The sequence below is a fragment of the Nomascus leucogenys genome, chromosome 2, assembly GCF_006542625.1.
Source record: "Nomascus leucogenys isolate Asia chromosome 2, Asia_NLE_v1, whole genome shotgun sequence".
Taxonomy (NCBI): Eukaryota; Metazoa; Chordata; class Mammalia; order Primates; family Hylobatidae; genus Nomascus; species Nomascus leucogenys.
Genome location: NC_044382.1, coordinates 141,308,795 through 141,322,460, shown reverse-complemented (window position 1 = coordinate 141,322,460; position 13,666 = coordinate 141,308,795). Strand labels below are relative to the sequence as shown.

At 61.2% G+C, this 13,666-nt stretch overlaps 1 protein-coding gene across 4 annotated transcripts in view; it reads left to right on the top strand.

Moving 5' to 3' along the window:
* The window catches only part of BCAR1 (BCAR1 scaffold protein, Cas family member), a 39,100-nt gene that overhangs the window by 13,399 nt on the left and 12,035 nt on the right, over nucleotides 1-13,666 (top strand). For 3 of the 4 annotated variants that reach the window (XM_030818952.1, XM_030818955.1, XM_030818958.1), the window contains exon 2: nucleotides 11,641-12,261. In XM_030818952.1, the coding sequence (XP_030674812.1) occupies nucleotides 11,641-12,261 (621 nt within the window). Of the gene's footprint in view, nucleotides 1-3,105; nucleotides 3,287-11,640; nucleotides 12,262-13,666 lie in introns of those variants that run through there. The other variant, XM_030818949.1, reaches the window with a different exon arrangement.

Sequence of the window (13,666 nt, the reverse complement as noted above, 5' to 3'; positions counted from 1 at the left end):
CAGGCCACTCCTGGGATGACACAACTGTCTGGAAGGGCCCTGTGCTGGTGCCCCGGCCACGTATCTGCAGCTGTCTCCCTTGGTCCGGCAACAACCTCTCCCAGCTCCTCCTTATTCAGGGCCTCTCTCCTTGCTGCCAGTCCCACTGTGTGTAAACGCATGCGTGTGTGCTGTGTGTATGCAAGTGTGTGCCTCTGCACTTAGGCATGACTTAACCACCCCCATCCTCCAGACTGGGGCAGCCTCAGATTTCTTCACCCAGGCCAGTCTATCCCATGAGGTCCACCTCTGAGGTCCCACCCAGTCAACAAATGTTGACTGCACCCCTTCTCACCAATGGGGCTAAACTTAGTGGGGTGGGGGTGGTGCTGGCCCCAGTGCTGAGCTCAGTTTTACTGGGGAGGAGGGTGCTTAGGTCTCAGTTGCCTGTCCTTTTGCAGTCTGAGTGTGACAGGGGTCTTTGGCTTTCTGAGCCTGGAGTGCTGCTGTCCCTGCCCCTAGATTCCCTTCCTGCTGCGGGGTGGGCTGAGGTCTAGCAGCCCCATTTGTTCCCTGGCCCTGTCCCTTCTGTGCCCCGAAATGTGTGGGATGGGGCAGTGGTTGGTAGACTGGGTCTCGGTCTCTTCATGTGAAAAATGGGGCTTGGCTGGGTGCAGTGGCTCACGCCTATAATCCCAGCACTTTGGGAGGCTGACGTGGGTGAATCACTTGAGGTCAGGAGTTCGAGACCAGCCTGACCAATATGGTGAAAACCCATCTCAAAAAAAAAAAAAAAAAAAAATTGGGGCTAATGATGAGCCCGCTTTGCAGGATTGCTGTGTGCACAAAATAAGTGCATGGGCATAGGGCCCCTGGCACTGGCTGGGCGTGGAGGCTGTGCTGGGTATGTGGGGCTGCATCCCTGTCCTTGACAGCGGAGGTCCGGGAGGCTGGACTGGGGGTGGGGTGAGGTTCTGCCCCCATATACCCCAGCCAGAGCTTGCCCAGTGGGTGCTCCTCCCCCACCCCCCAGCTATATCCCCTTCAACACTGTGGGGCTTAACTCCTGGGGCCTTGTTTCCAAAGCGGAAATGCCATTCTGGGAGGCACAGGCTTTGAGGGGAGGGAATTTAAGGGGAAAAGGAGCAAATTTTTGAAATGCCTGTGTCGGAGCCTGTTCCCCTTGCTGCCTCCCGCTCACACCAGCAGCCCCACCCCCAGTGCTGTTCTAATTCAGCTCCTGGGGGAGGAGGGTCTCATCCCCCAAGGTTCCAGCCATCCACCTCCTCTCTGCACCGCACTCCTTGGCCAACTAGGAGGGAGCAGGGGCCAGCTCTCTTGAGGGCCACGCCTTTTGTGTCCCTGCCCGTCCCTGCAGAGACTGCTGCCTGGAGCCCTGCCAGCAGGCCACTGCCTGCCCATGAGGCCTGGTCTCCCCTCCACAGAAGTGGAGGCCCAGGGATGACCTCAGGCTCCTGAGGGTCCCGCTGGTTCAGACCTGCTCTCTGGGAAGCTGGTGTGCCAGCCAGGCTGAGGAGTGGGTAGCTGGACAGGGTCAGGGTGCAGGAGGGGCCCAGCACAGCTCTTGGGAACAAGCAGGAGGAGATGCTCCAGGCAGTTTCCCTGAAGGCTGGCTCCTCTTCTGAGGCGAGGTGGGCTGTGTCGGGGAGGCACAGGGTGTTGGCTAGCTGTTCAGTTCCTCCTGAGGACTTTGGGTCACGCTCTGTCTCATCCCACTGCTCCTTCCTCACCCGCTGTGCTGTGAGTTCTGGCCACTGCTTCCCAAGCCAAATATTGAGGAAATGCAGACGTCCAGTTTTTTGGGAGGGGTGGGACCCAGGAGTCTGTTTTTTAACAAGCTCCCCAGAGCACCTGAGCAGCCAAACCTGGGCTGTCCTAGCCCCTTTTCAGATGAGAAAGGAGCCCAGAGAGGGGAGAGGGCCTGCCAAGGCGGCACATCTGGCCAGGCGCTGGGTAGGCTGAGCCCTGGGGGTCAGGCAGAGGGGCAGCTGCAGGCCCACCTGGGCTTGTGTCTTTCATAGGCCGTGCTTGAGAATTCTCTGCTGCGTGAAGCCGGGTCTACCCCGCTGCTTCCCTGCCACCGGAGCTGCCTCGTGGCATCCCATTGCTCAGCCAGTGGCCCAGGATTGTTGACTGAGGGTCCTGTCTGGTCTGGACCAGGCTCGGTCCTATGATCTCCCTGCAGATCGTGCGTCCCTGGCCTGGCCCGGCCCAGGGGCTCTGGCACCCTGGTTCTGCTGCATGGGGTGACAGTCACTAACCTGCAACTGAGCAAGGGGCGACTCAGGAGAGCCAAGGTTGTCTCCACTTGGTTTCCCCCCGGATGATTCTTCCTTCTGTCTCCTGCATTCCCCCAGTGCCGCTCTCCTACCCCATGTCGCCGAAGCAGATGAGTTGGAGCAGGACTCAGGAGGGTACTGGGCCCAGGTTTTAGGCTGAACCTAGGAATGAGTAATGAGAGGAGTCAAATCAGCTGGAGGACCAGCCCGAGTCCCCAGATGTCGGCACAATGCAGGGGAAGGTAGGTGCTGCCCGTGAAAAGCGCTGGGTCGAGAGCTCGCCAGCCTCCCTGCTTGAGGGCTTCATTTCCTGGGGTCCTTACACGGTGGCACCGTCTACAGTCGGAGCTGTGGTGGTGGTGGTTCTTCTGCAGGCTGGGGCACGCCCCCTCCCCTTTCCCTCTAGATTCAGATCTGAATCCCACGGCCCATGGACACGCGATGAATGCCCTGGGGTTGGTTAGCGGGAAGGACAGAAGTCGACTTGAGGCCGTGTCTCGCCTCTGGAGGAGGAAGGCAAACCGGGCAGCCTTCCCAGAAGTGGAGGCGTTTGCGTAGGCCTTCGGTGCGTTCTCGCCTGGGTGGAAGGCGGGGACGTGCATTTGTTGGAAAGCGGTGTCCTGCGCCCTAGGCTGGAAGCCTGGCCTCGGGCAGGGGCCTGGAGCCTCGGGGTGGGAGGTGGGGGGCGGGGCGGGGGGGCGGCCCCTACTGGGCGGGCTTCTGTCTGCGCGCCCGCGCCCCCGACAGGCGGCTTATTTGCATGGAGAGCGGTGGCGGCCAATGGGCGCGCGCGGCCGGGCATGCTGGGATCGGGCTGGGCCGGCTGGGCCGCGGCGGCGGGCGGAGTGCGGCTGGACCGGCTCCGGGTGGCCGAGGCGGCAGCTGCGCGGCGGCACCGGGGCGGCTACCGCGCACTCGGAGCCCAGAGGGCAGGCGGCCCGGGCAGCTCGGCGTGCGCCCCCGCGGGAGCCAGGGCCCCAGGCCCGCCGGACACCATGAACCACCTGGTGAGGGCGCCAGGCGGGGCCGGGCCGCGTCCGGGCTTCGAGGCGGCAGCCCTGCCGCCTGCGGGGCGGGCGCGGGCTGGAAGGGGTTAAGCGAGCGGCATTTCCTGCCGGACCTACGGGTCCTGGGAACCGCTGGCCAGGGTCCGCGGCCCCGGGACCTCCTTCTGCCCTGGCCGGGAAGCCGGGAGGCAGGAACCGCGGGGGCTCCGGAGCCTGTGCGCCTCGGGGGCGTTGGCGGGGCCGGGCGCGGGGGCCTACAGCCGGCAGGAGAATTCCTGTGTCGGGAAAGTGGCTGGCGGGGCCCGAGATCCCCGGCCGACGGCCGCCTGCTGTGTCACCTTGGGCCTCTGCGCTCTGCCTCCGGAGCCTCAGTTTCCTCGGCTGCGAGGAGGGGCCGTTGAGCCTCGGGCGGATGGTCCGGCTGGTGTGGCGTGGGGACTGCCCACCGCTCCCGGAGAGGGAGGAGCTCCAGGGGACCGAGGCCGGGCGGGCAAGTGCGTGGCGCCAGCGGGGAAGGCTGCGCGGCCGGAGCACCCGGCTCCGGTTAATGATTCACTCCGGCCGCCGGCGCCGGGTTCCGGGAGCGGAGCGGGGGGTGGGGGCGGGCGCGCCGTGGGCTTTGCAGCCCCGCACGCCGAGCGCCGGTTGAAGCCGGGTCCTGGCCACAGGAGTCCTAGCGGCACACGAGTGTCGCGGGAGGGGGCCAGGCCGGATTCTGCAGTGTGGACATGAAGGCTTTGGAGTCCATGGTTGGGGGACCTGCAGAGCTAGAGCAGGGGCGGGGCTGCCTCTGGAGGGTCCGAGAGGCTGATCGCTGGGCCGACGTGAGGGAGTTGGGAAAGCTGAGATTTGCCTAGGGGTGCGGGGTGAGGGGCTTAAGGCCTGGAAGATGTTGGGGTTTCGAGTTTCAGATCGGGGACAGCAGCTCTTTTTCCACCACAAGGCTCCCGTTCCCTCCTGAGAGTCCCTGGTTTCCTTTCCCACATCCCTCCCGGGGCCCGCCGCAGCTTTGGTCAGCTTCTCAGAATGACCATGGGTTGATCTCTTCTTTGCTAGTGAGATGTTTCCCATCGCCCTGGGCCGGGGCACGCCCCCTCTTGTGCCCATTCCTTTCCTTCGGTGCTGAGTTGGGTGGTGGGGGCTGGCCGGCCTGTGAGAGCAGGTGTCGGGGTACCTGGAGAATCGGGGCCCAGGTACGGGGGTGGTGGGGCTGTGGGGAAAGGAGCTTTGGGGAGGAGCTGCTGACACTTCCTCCTGGCACTGCTTGCCCAGGAGCTGGGTGGAGGCAGGGCAAGGCAGGGCAATCCCAGGTTCTGCGAGGAAAGTCACCTTGGGCTGGGGCAGGAGGTTTGGAGCCTCTGGCCGTTACTGTTTGTCTGAGCAGGAGGGTGAGCACTGTGGACTGGTACCATGGCCCCAGGTCTCGGCGAGGGATGGAAATAAGGACAGTGCCACTAGGGCCTCCTGTCTGTGCAGGAAGGGCCCTGAGACAGCTCCTCAAACCCCTTTCCCATTATACGGATGGTGCATGCAGATGGGGACACTGAGGTACAGAGAGACAGTCAGTTGTCCTCAGAACTGGATCCAGAACCTCGTCTCCTGGCATGGCCCCCAGTGCAGCACCACATGTGGCCTCCGAATTCCCAGTCTGGGATTGGGCGAGCTTTGTTCCTTGGGGGACCACCATGCTCTTTTGGAGTTGTCAACTTGGTAGGAACCCTCTGGTTCCAAGGCTGTGCCTTTGTGGCCCTCTCCTGGCATCTGCTGTCCCTTTAGGAGGTCCTACCACCCTTTTCTTCTGAGCCTGCACAACTCCTTCCCTTGCCCCCAGGAGCCCACAGCCAGCTGAACCAACTGGTCAGCTAGAACCAACCAGCAGGGGAGGTGCGCTCCAGGGGGCCTTCTTGGAGGAGGCAGTATTGGAGTCAGAGTTGAAGTGTGGGGCATGGGGTTGGGTGATAGGGAAGTTTCTTCAGCAAAGACACTGGGCAAGCCTCTTCCTCGGCCCCCAGATAAGGGGCTGCAGGGTAGTCTCCCTGTAAGAGGATGGGGCTCTGCCCTCTGTCAGGCCCTTCCTGGCCCTCCAAGCACAGGAGAGGCCCTGGCTCCACCTGTGTCTTGCTTCTCTGACTTCCTCCCGCCTCTAGGTTCTAGCCTGGGGCAGAAGTATGGTGGAGGGTGGGTCTAGCCTCCTTGATGACACAGTTGGAGTTGGAGGTGGGGACTACCCCTATTCTGGGCCTGGTGCTGTCCCTGAAGTCAGGGGTCAGCCTCACGCTGAGCTCTCTGCCAAAACCCCGGATCACAAGCATGAGCTCCAGCAGGTCCGCTTGAGTGAACCCCGCTGATCCTGCCTGCAGGGGTACAGGCCTGGGGCCTGCCAGCCGTCCCCACTGTCCGCGGGGTGTTTTGGGTTGCAGGTTCCATGTCCTGAAGCAGGAGGGCCCTCCCCATGCCACCTCCTCTGCCCAGCCTCTTAGGGACAGTGCCTGGGATGCCCTGGCTGGAGTGGGGACTGGGGCGTGCTTCCAGCCCAGGGCATCTAACTGGCCCTGGGCATAAAGGCATCTGCTGTGGTGTTGCAGCCAAGGGCAGGCTGTGCTCTGTGCTTGTGTCGGGGAGCCTTTGGCAGTGGCCACCCCACGGGTGGCTTTTTAAAACCTCCTGCTGCTGAGTGTCACTCGTGGGGCTGAGGGCCCGCACGCCTTCCCTGCCTCATCCTCTCCGACGATTCACACCCTCCTAAGGCTGACAGGATAGGAGCCATGCTCCCCTGGGGTGGCTCTGGAACGTGGGCCCTGCGCACAGATTATGTAGTCTGCCCACACACTTGCTGCCTGCCACCTGGGCACCCAGGACTTGAGCCCAGACCCTGGCCACCCAGTTGTCTGTGGGAGTATTAGGGGAAGATGCCACTAAGGCTGGCAGGTCCTGGAGTTCCACCCAGGATGGGGACATGGGGGAGGGAAGAGGAGGTGCCCCTCAGAGCCTGCGGCCGGGACCAAGTGGGGTGATCAGGACCCCTCCAGGCGGGTCCCAGGTGCGGATGGCCAGTCGGGCGCACGCTTATTGGGCCTGCATCTGTTGACCACGGAGGCTCTTTGGGACAAGCAAATAGAATGCCCTAGAAATAAACTTGGCCCAAGTTTGCGACGGTTCTGGGTATGAAAGAAGTCAGTGTTTCCCAAGTGCCTGCTATGTGCGAGGCTCTGTGCTGGGGCGGGTGCATGTGTGTGTTCGGGGCGTGGACAGGAGGGGTGGGAAAGGCCTGTGACATTTCCTCTCGTGGTTTCCACGAACCCAGGCATGACCCCTGGGTGGAGATAAAGTGGAGCCACCCAGCTCCACTGTGTCTCAGCCTGGGGTTGGCCTCTGCTGCTTCTGGACTCAGTGACCCTGGGCTGTCAGGGAGCTTCTGAGCCTTGGTTTTCCTGTCTAGTAAGATGGAGGTAATCGTGTCTTATGGGGTTGTTTTGAGGGTTAAATGAGCTGGTGGCTGTGTGGGAAAGAGCTCTGCCTCCAGCAGGGAGGAACTGTGCTGTTCTTATTGTTGTGAACTTAGTGACAAGTGTGGCACTATTACGCATTTCCTTGTCTGCCCCCAACCCTGGGGTCTTGGGCAGAGACCAGGAGTTCTTGCCATTTTCTCCCAGCTCCCACCTTGTGCTGGCTTGTGGGTGCTGAGGTCACATTTGCTGGGTGAAAGGGTGCAGGCCAGATGTGAGCCAGGCCTGGCAGAGAGGGTTTTGGTCAGCAGTGATACCTGCAGTGTTCTCTGCAGTTGGCTCGGGCTGGCCCTGCTCCTGAGAACTCCTGGGTTGTCCCTTCAGGCAACCAGGGAAGGCTCCTTGGAGCAGCAGCATCTCCCCTTACCACTCCCCGACACCAGCTTCCGCCCAACCCAGAGAAGGAGTTTGGGGACAGCCACAGCACATCCAGGGCTCCCAAGGCAGCTGGCAGAGCCAATGAGGAGACCTCAACACCAGTCCGACGGCTGCAGCTCTCCCTGACGTGTGGCACCCGCAGCCCTGGTCCCAGCCGCCCTGCTTCTCAGGGCCTGCCTGTCCAGCCCGGGTGGATATGGTGCCCAGGCGGGCCCCGGGGACACAATGAGGGCCACTCTCAGAGCCAGGCAGAGCCTGTGGGGCAGTCCTGTCAGTCTCATGTGCAACAGCTGGGATATTGTTTGGGGAGTGCTGGCATCAGGCTGGGGCTCTCCTCCTCTGGCCCTGCCCTCTGGAATGAGCAAGCCCCCAAGGGCCTTCCTGGGTTCCTCTGGTGCACAAGCCCTGGAGTTACCCTTGTAAGGAGGTAGACTTGTCCTCCTGTCCTGGGTGCCTGGGGTCCAGGGGTGTGAATTGGGCTATATCAAGACATGCTGGGCAGTACTGTGAGGTGGGGGCAGAGGGGAGGAGGTGTCCCAGGAGGAGCCTTCCTGGAGGGGATGATAGTCTAGCATGTTCTGAAGTGGCAGTAGGGTGCGGCAGGAGTAAGGTACCAGAGAATTAGTGAGGCAGCAGCCTCCACTGTGCCTTGGACACAGGTGGCTGACAGTGTGCACCTGGACTGGCTTTGCACCGCTTCTGAGGTCACAGTTGTGTCCCTTGAAAACTTGGGCAAGAGCACCTGACTGGCCCAGCTTGGGTCATGCCCTAGGCCCGGCAGTGCGGGAGGCCAGGAAAGTAGGCTTGGGGAGGCTGGCCTCTCCTCCAGTTTGGATCATGGCAGGGGTTCTGGGGGAGGCTGCTGGGGGGCCTGCGAGCATGTCCAGAGCAGGAATACTTGGGGTGGTGAGTGCTTTGCTCGTCTGGGCTTGTCTGGCCTTGGGAAGCTGGTTGTGTGGATGACATTCACTGAGCTGTGCGCGCATCATCCATGGAATCTGCGGTGTGAGTCCTTCTGCTGCTCCAGAGTCACAGCCTGCCTCCCTGCTCCAGCCCCCTGGCTGAGGCCCTTCCTCTGCCCCATGCTCTTCTCAGACAGGAATCCTGTAGAATGTCATCTCTTTGGGGAGGCTGTCTCTGACCCTGTATGCAAAGGCCTTCTTACAGCCACATTATTTTTGGCAGCCCACTTTCTTCCCCATGAAAGCAAATTGTTTGGTGTCTTTCTGTCCCACTGCAGTATAGGCCCGGTTCAGACAGAGGCCTTGTCCACTAGGCCTGCGCTATCTCTGCGGAGCCCAGCCAAAGCAGGGGCCAGGCGAATCTTTTGTTAAAAGAACAATGCGCGCCAGGCATAGTGGCTCACGCCTGTAATCCCAGCACTTTTTGAGTCTGAAGCTGGAGGATCACTTGAGCCCAAGAGTTTGAGACCACTCTGGGCAACCTAAGGAGATCCCATCTCTACACAAAATTAGCTGGGCGTGGTGGTGTGTGCCTGTAGTCCTAGCTATTTGGGAGGCTAAGGTGGGAGGTGGCTGAGGTGGGAGGATCACTTGAGCCTGGGAGGTTGTTGCAGTGAGAGCCATGATTGCACTACTGGGCAATAGAGCAGAACCCAGTCTCAAAAAAAAAAAAAAAAAAAAAAAAGAACAATCCTATGAAACGAGGGCTGTCCTCCAGCAGAGAGGATCTAGGTGCTCAGAGAGGCTAAGGAATTTGCCCAAAGTCCCACAGCCGGGCCCAGGTCTGAGTCTGCCCAGTGAGGAAGAAGGAGTGCGTGTCCTTAGGGAACAGAACAGGAGGCAGAGAGGCCCAGAGAGGCGGAGCCCTGGCCAGCTGGAGTGGTCGGTTGTGTACCAGCAGCGTCCAGAGCTCAGGCTGGGCGGGGGCACAGCAGCTGACACAGGCGGGGAAGCTCCTGGTGCCAGGCGCCTGGTGCCACGTGCCCAGCCTGTGAGATGCTTCCCAGCCTGGCTTCAGCGGCCCCAGACTGGGCTGCGGCCGATCAGTGAGCTCATGCCGGGAGGGGTTGGGCTGTGAGGCCAGAGGCCCCAGCCGCTCACCTGGGCCGGGCTTTCCCACCCTGCCGGGCCCTTCCCTCCACAGAGCCACCGGCCTCCCTGCCTGTGCTCCCTCAGCCTCCCTGAGTGCCTGGCCCTGCCTGGGGGGGCCTCTGCCAGCCTTTCCTGGGCCATCCTCCTAGGAGGTGAGGGGCCTTCGCGGGGCGGTCCCCTCTGTCTAAACCCCCACCTTCTCTGACTTGGCTGGAGGGGAATTTTCCTGTGACTCACTCTGCTGGCACTTCCTGTGGTCACCAGGGCAGGGGCTGGGGGACCCGGAGGGGCAGCTCTGTGGTGTGTAGGGTCACTAGGGAAGGGTGGCCCGCCCCCTGATGGGCTGTGATTCCCAGAGGCAGGCTGCAGACCATATTTGGGAAATGCTTGTCTTGCTGGCCGCCTGGGATGGGGGCCCTGAGCCCGGGTGGGCTGCAGGATAGCCCCCGCCCTCCCGCTCCTCTGTGGGGCTCTGGCCCCTAGACCCGCCGCAGTGCCTGTCCTGTCCTGCCTTAGAGCCTGGGACATAGTCCACCGTTTTCTTTTTTTTTTCTTTTTGTGTAGTTTTTCAGCCCCAAAGCAAGAAGCACTCATTCCTGAAAAACAGGAAGAGAAAGTGTCTCCGTTGTCTCAGACGTCTCTGGTGTCGTCCTGACCCTCTCCTGTCTTTATGTTTCACAGGACATTTTCTTGAGGCGTGCTTTTCACTGGAGTGCCTTCGTCTGTTGTAATTGTGGTGTGGACAGTGTTGCAGCCATGCAGGGCCTCTGCCCTTATGCTCACCTTGGCTCCAATATGACTCCACCTGGGCCTGCCCTCTCCTAGCTGCCCCCTGGCCCCTCCCTTGGCCCTTGCTCCTCCTGGCTCCCCACACTGCAGCCTCTGGCCCTTTTAGGGACTGGAGAAAATGGGCTCCTAGCTGATGATGTCCACCCAGGGCAAATGAGCCGTGGGGTCTGAATGTCTGATCCTGGGATCTGGGGCAACTACTGCCTACCCAGGCTGCTGCCTGGTATGCCATCGCCCTCTGATGCCGGCCAGGTAGATGGAGCTCAGAGGGGCACTGTCCAGCCCCTGCTGGTATAGGGGAGGAGGGCGGGCCCTAGGGACTTGAAAGAGACCTCACCCCCACTCCTCTGCCCCAAGGCACAGGCTCCTGCTTCCTGTTTCTGCTCAAAGGGGTGTGGCCCCTTCTTCCTTGTTTCACTCCTTGCAGATGGAGTCCAGAAAGTGGTACTTGGGCCCAAGTGGGGATGGTCACACAGCTACTGGCTGGCCATAACCCAGGTCCCATTTCCGAGTCAGTCTCGACCAGGCTGCACATCTAAGACCCCAGGAGACTCCAAGGAGGGACCTTGCAGGGCAGCCCAGAGCTGAGGCCAGGCTGGTGGGTGGCTGGAGCCCAGTGCTGGTCACTGTCCACACACCCGGCTTCCCTGTGTGTGAAGTCTGGGGCCCCTGTGGAACCCATGCAGCCTTCTGCCGCCCTAGGAGGGGCCACAGCCCTGGCCTTGTCTCACCCCGTGCCTCCCTCACACCTGCCTTCTGCTGCAACCGACCACACCCTCCAGCCAGGGACCCTCTGTCTCTCTGGGCCCATCCTGCGCCTGGCACCTCGATGGGGCAGCAGCAGCAGGGGTGAGGACGCATGAGTGTGGTGGGAAACTTCGAGGCCTCCCTGCCTGGGCTCTAGTGTCCCAGCGAGGCTCTGTGCCTGCCCTCGCCACGGCACTCATGCCTCTGATCCCACAGCCTCCTCCAAGTCCCTCTCAGACTGGTTGGCTCCTGGGCCACATGGAGCACGTGCCCTGCTCTGCAAGGGTTTGCTGAATGCGACGGGGCCAGGACAGGGAGGGTGTGCATCCTGTTTCCTTCCCAGCCTTGGGGAAGGTGTTTGAAGTTTCTAAATTAATTACTGACTTTTTGGATTTTGGGTAGATGGACTTTGTTAAGGAAGCTCCGTCTCATTTTTGTTCATTTTTTTATCCTAAGAAGCTGTCCTTTTTGTCAGATTATTTTCGTGCATCTCAAGAGAGAACCATTTGCTATTTGTTTTAACTTGGCAGCATTGTCGTGATTACTCCCGCTCTCCTTGTGTTGGTCCAGGTAGCAGAGTGGCCTTGGTTGGGGCTTTTAGGGGTATCTTGAGGGTCATCCCTCGAGTTTTGGTGGTGACAGTGGTCAAGAGGATTTTGAGGTGCTATACAGGTGCAGTTGAAAGAAGGCCAGGATCAGCTGGGCCTTTCTGCTGGGGAACAGGTGGGGACAGTGGAGGCAAAGGCACAATGATGTCACCAAACTCCGCTGAATTCCCAGTGTCAAAGCTGGGCACCTCCCCACAGCAGGGAGGAGCTGGGAAGCCCCCGATGCCCCATGCACATCCTCCTGTTCTCACACCTGTGTCCTCTCTCCCCAGAACGTGCTGGCCAAAGCCCTCTATGACAACGTGGCCGAGTCCCCGGATGAGCTCTCCTTCCGCAAGGGCGACATCATGACGGTGCTGGAGCAGGACACGCAGGGCCTGGACGGCTGGTGGCTCTGCTCGCTGCACGGGCGCCAGGGCATCGTGCCTGGGAACCGCCTCAAGATCTTGGTGGGCATGTATGATAAGAAGCCAGCAGGGCCTGGCCCCGGCCCCCCCGCCACCCCGGCCCAGCCTCAGCCTGGCCTCCATGCCCCAGCGCCTCCGGCCTCCCAGTACACGCCCATGCTCCCCAACACCTACCAGCCCCAGCCCGACAGCGTCTACCTGGTGCCCACTCCCAGCAAGGCTCAGCAAGGCCTCTACCAAGTCCCGGGTCCCAGCCCTCAGTTCCAGTCGCCCCCAGCCAAGCAGACATCCACCTTCTCGAAGCAGACGCCCCATCACCCGTTTCCCAGCCCGGCCACAGACCTGTACCAGGTGCCCCCAGGGCCTGGAGGCCCCGCCCAGGATATTTACCAGGTGCCACCTTCTGCTGGGATGGGGCATGACATCTACCAGGTCCCCCCGTCCATGGACACACGCAGCTGGGAGGGCACGAAGCCCCCGGCAAAGGTAAGGCTGTCCTGGCACAGTCGTGCAGCTCCACAGGTATAGCCCAGCCCTGATTTGTGGGCACAGAAGGGCCCAGCCACCCTCAGTCACTGGCACTCCAGGAGTGGCTGTGTGTTTGGTCTGGGGTCAAAGTGGGAAGTGAGTGTTTGGGGAGTGTTCATTTGTCCGGGGAAGATGGATGTGAATGGACCCAGAGGGGAGATGCTCCGCTGGCCTCAGCCAAGCCGACCCAAGTGGTGGTGTCACCACAGGGAGCAGCCTGTTGAGGTGTTCCAGCGGGCAGGCGGGGCTTGGCACATGGGGTCAGCAGTTGCTGGGCCCCCGCGAGGGAGAGGCCAGCCACTTCATGCTCAGGCTCTCCTGTGCCGTCTGAGTTTCCGTATCAGCCTCTAGATGGGGTTCCAGCACATCTTCTGGCCATCCCTGCCTCCACAGGCCAACCCCTCTCCACTTGTGGGACATGCTAGGGGCCAGCGGGTGCGTATGGTGATCTGGATGTGACTACTGGGAGGATGCTGCCCCTGAGATTGCTAGAGGAGGGCTGCCCTGAGAGCCTCCTGGGCTCTTGCCATAGGGATGCCGGGCCTGGGACAAGACCTCTGGCCTCCAGACCCTGAGCCCGCTCCCCAAGTCCACAGGGCCCCTGCCTCCCAAGCTCACCTGCCTGTAGGAAGGAGTCAGTACTGGACACTCAGCCCAGGGCTGAGGTGGAGACCTCATTGGTGCCAGCTGGGCAGCGAGTCAGCAGGGAGTTACCCCAACCCCACCCATGGGTGGCCTGGTACCCAGGAGGCGTGGCCGGAGGTCATTGGCAGGTGGGGGACTCCATGGACATGGGCCACCAAGCCTGGCCACCAGGGGAACCTGGGTCACTGGCTTCCACTTCCTGCTTTACCTGCTCCTTCACCCATCTGGTCAGAGGCAAACCTGGCTGGCCTGCGGCTGCCTGGGTGGGGCTGCTCCCAAACTGGCTTGAGCAAGAGGAGCAGGGTCCTATTATCCCCTGGGGAGGCGGCAGGGAGCAGTGTCCTGTGGGGGAGCCTCAGGCCACGGTCCACGTGTACCCACACCCCACACAGATGAACACATGTGCATGATACCTGTACCCCACAGGTACAAACACCCATGCACATACCATATGCACGAACACACACATGTGCTACATGAATGTGCATGAATACATGCACATATCTGCATCCCATACGCCATAAACGGACACACGTATATGCCCACACATGCGCATATCATATGCATGAACACGCGCACACTCAAACCCCATATGTATAAACACACATGCATACACACTCCACACACAGACACGTGTACGTCCACACATGCAAAGCGTGTGCACCCACCAGTATCCCACAAACGTACAAATGCACGTGCGTATGCACACGCGCACACA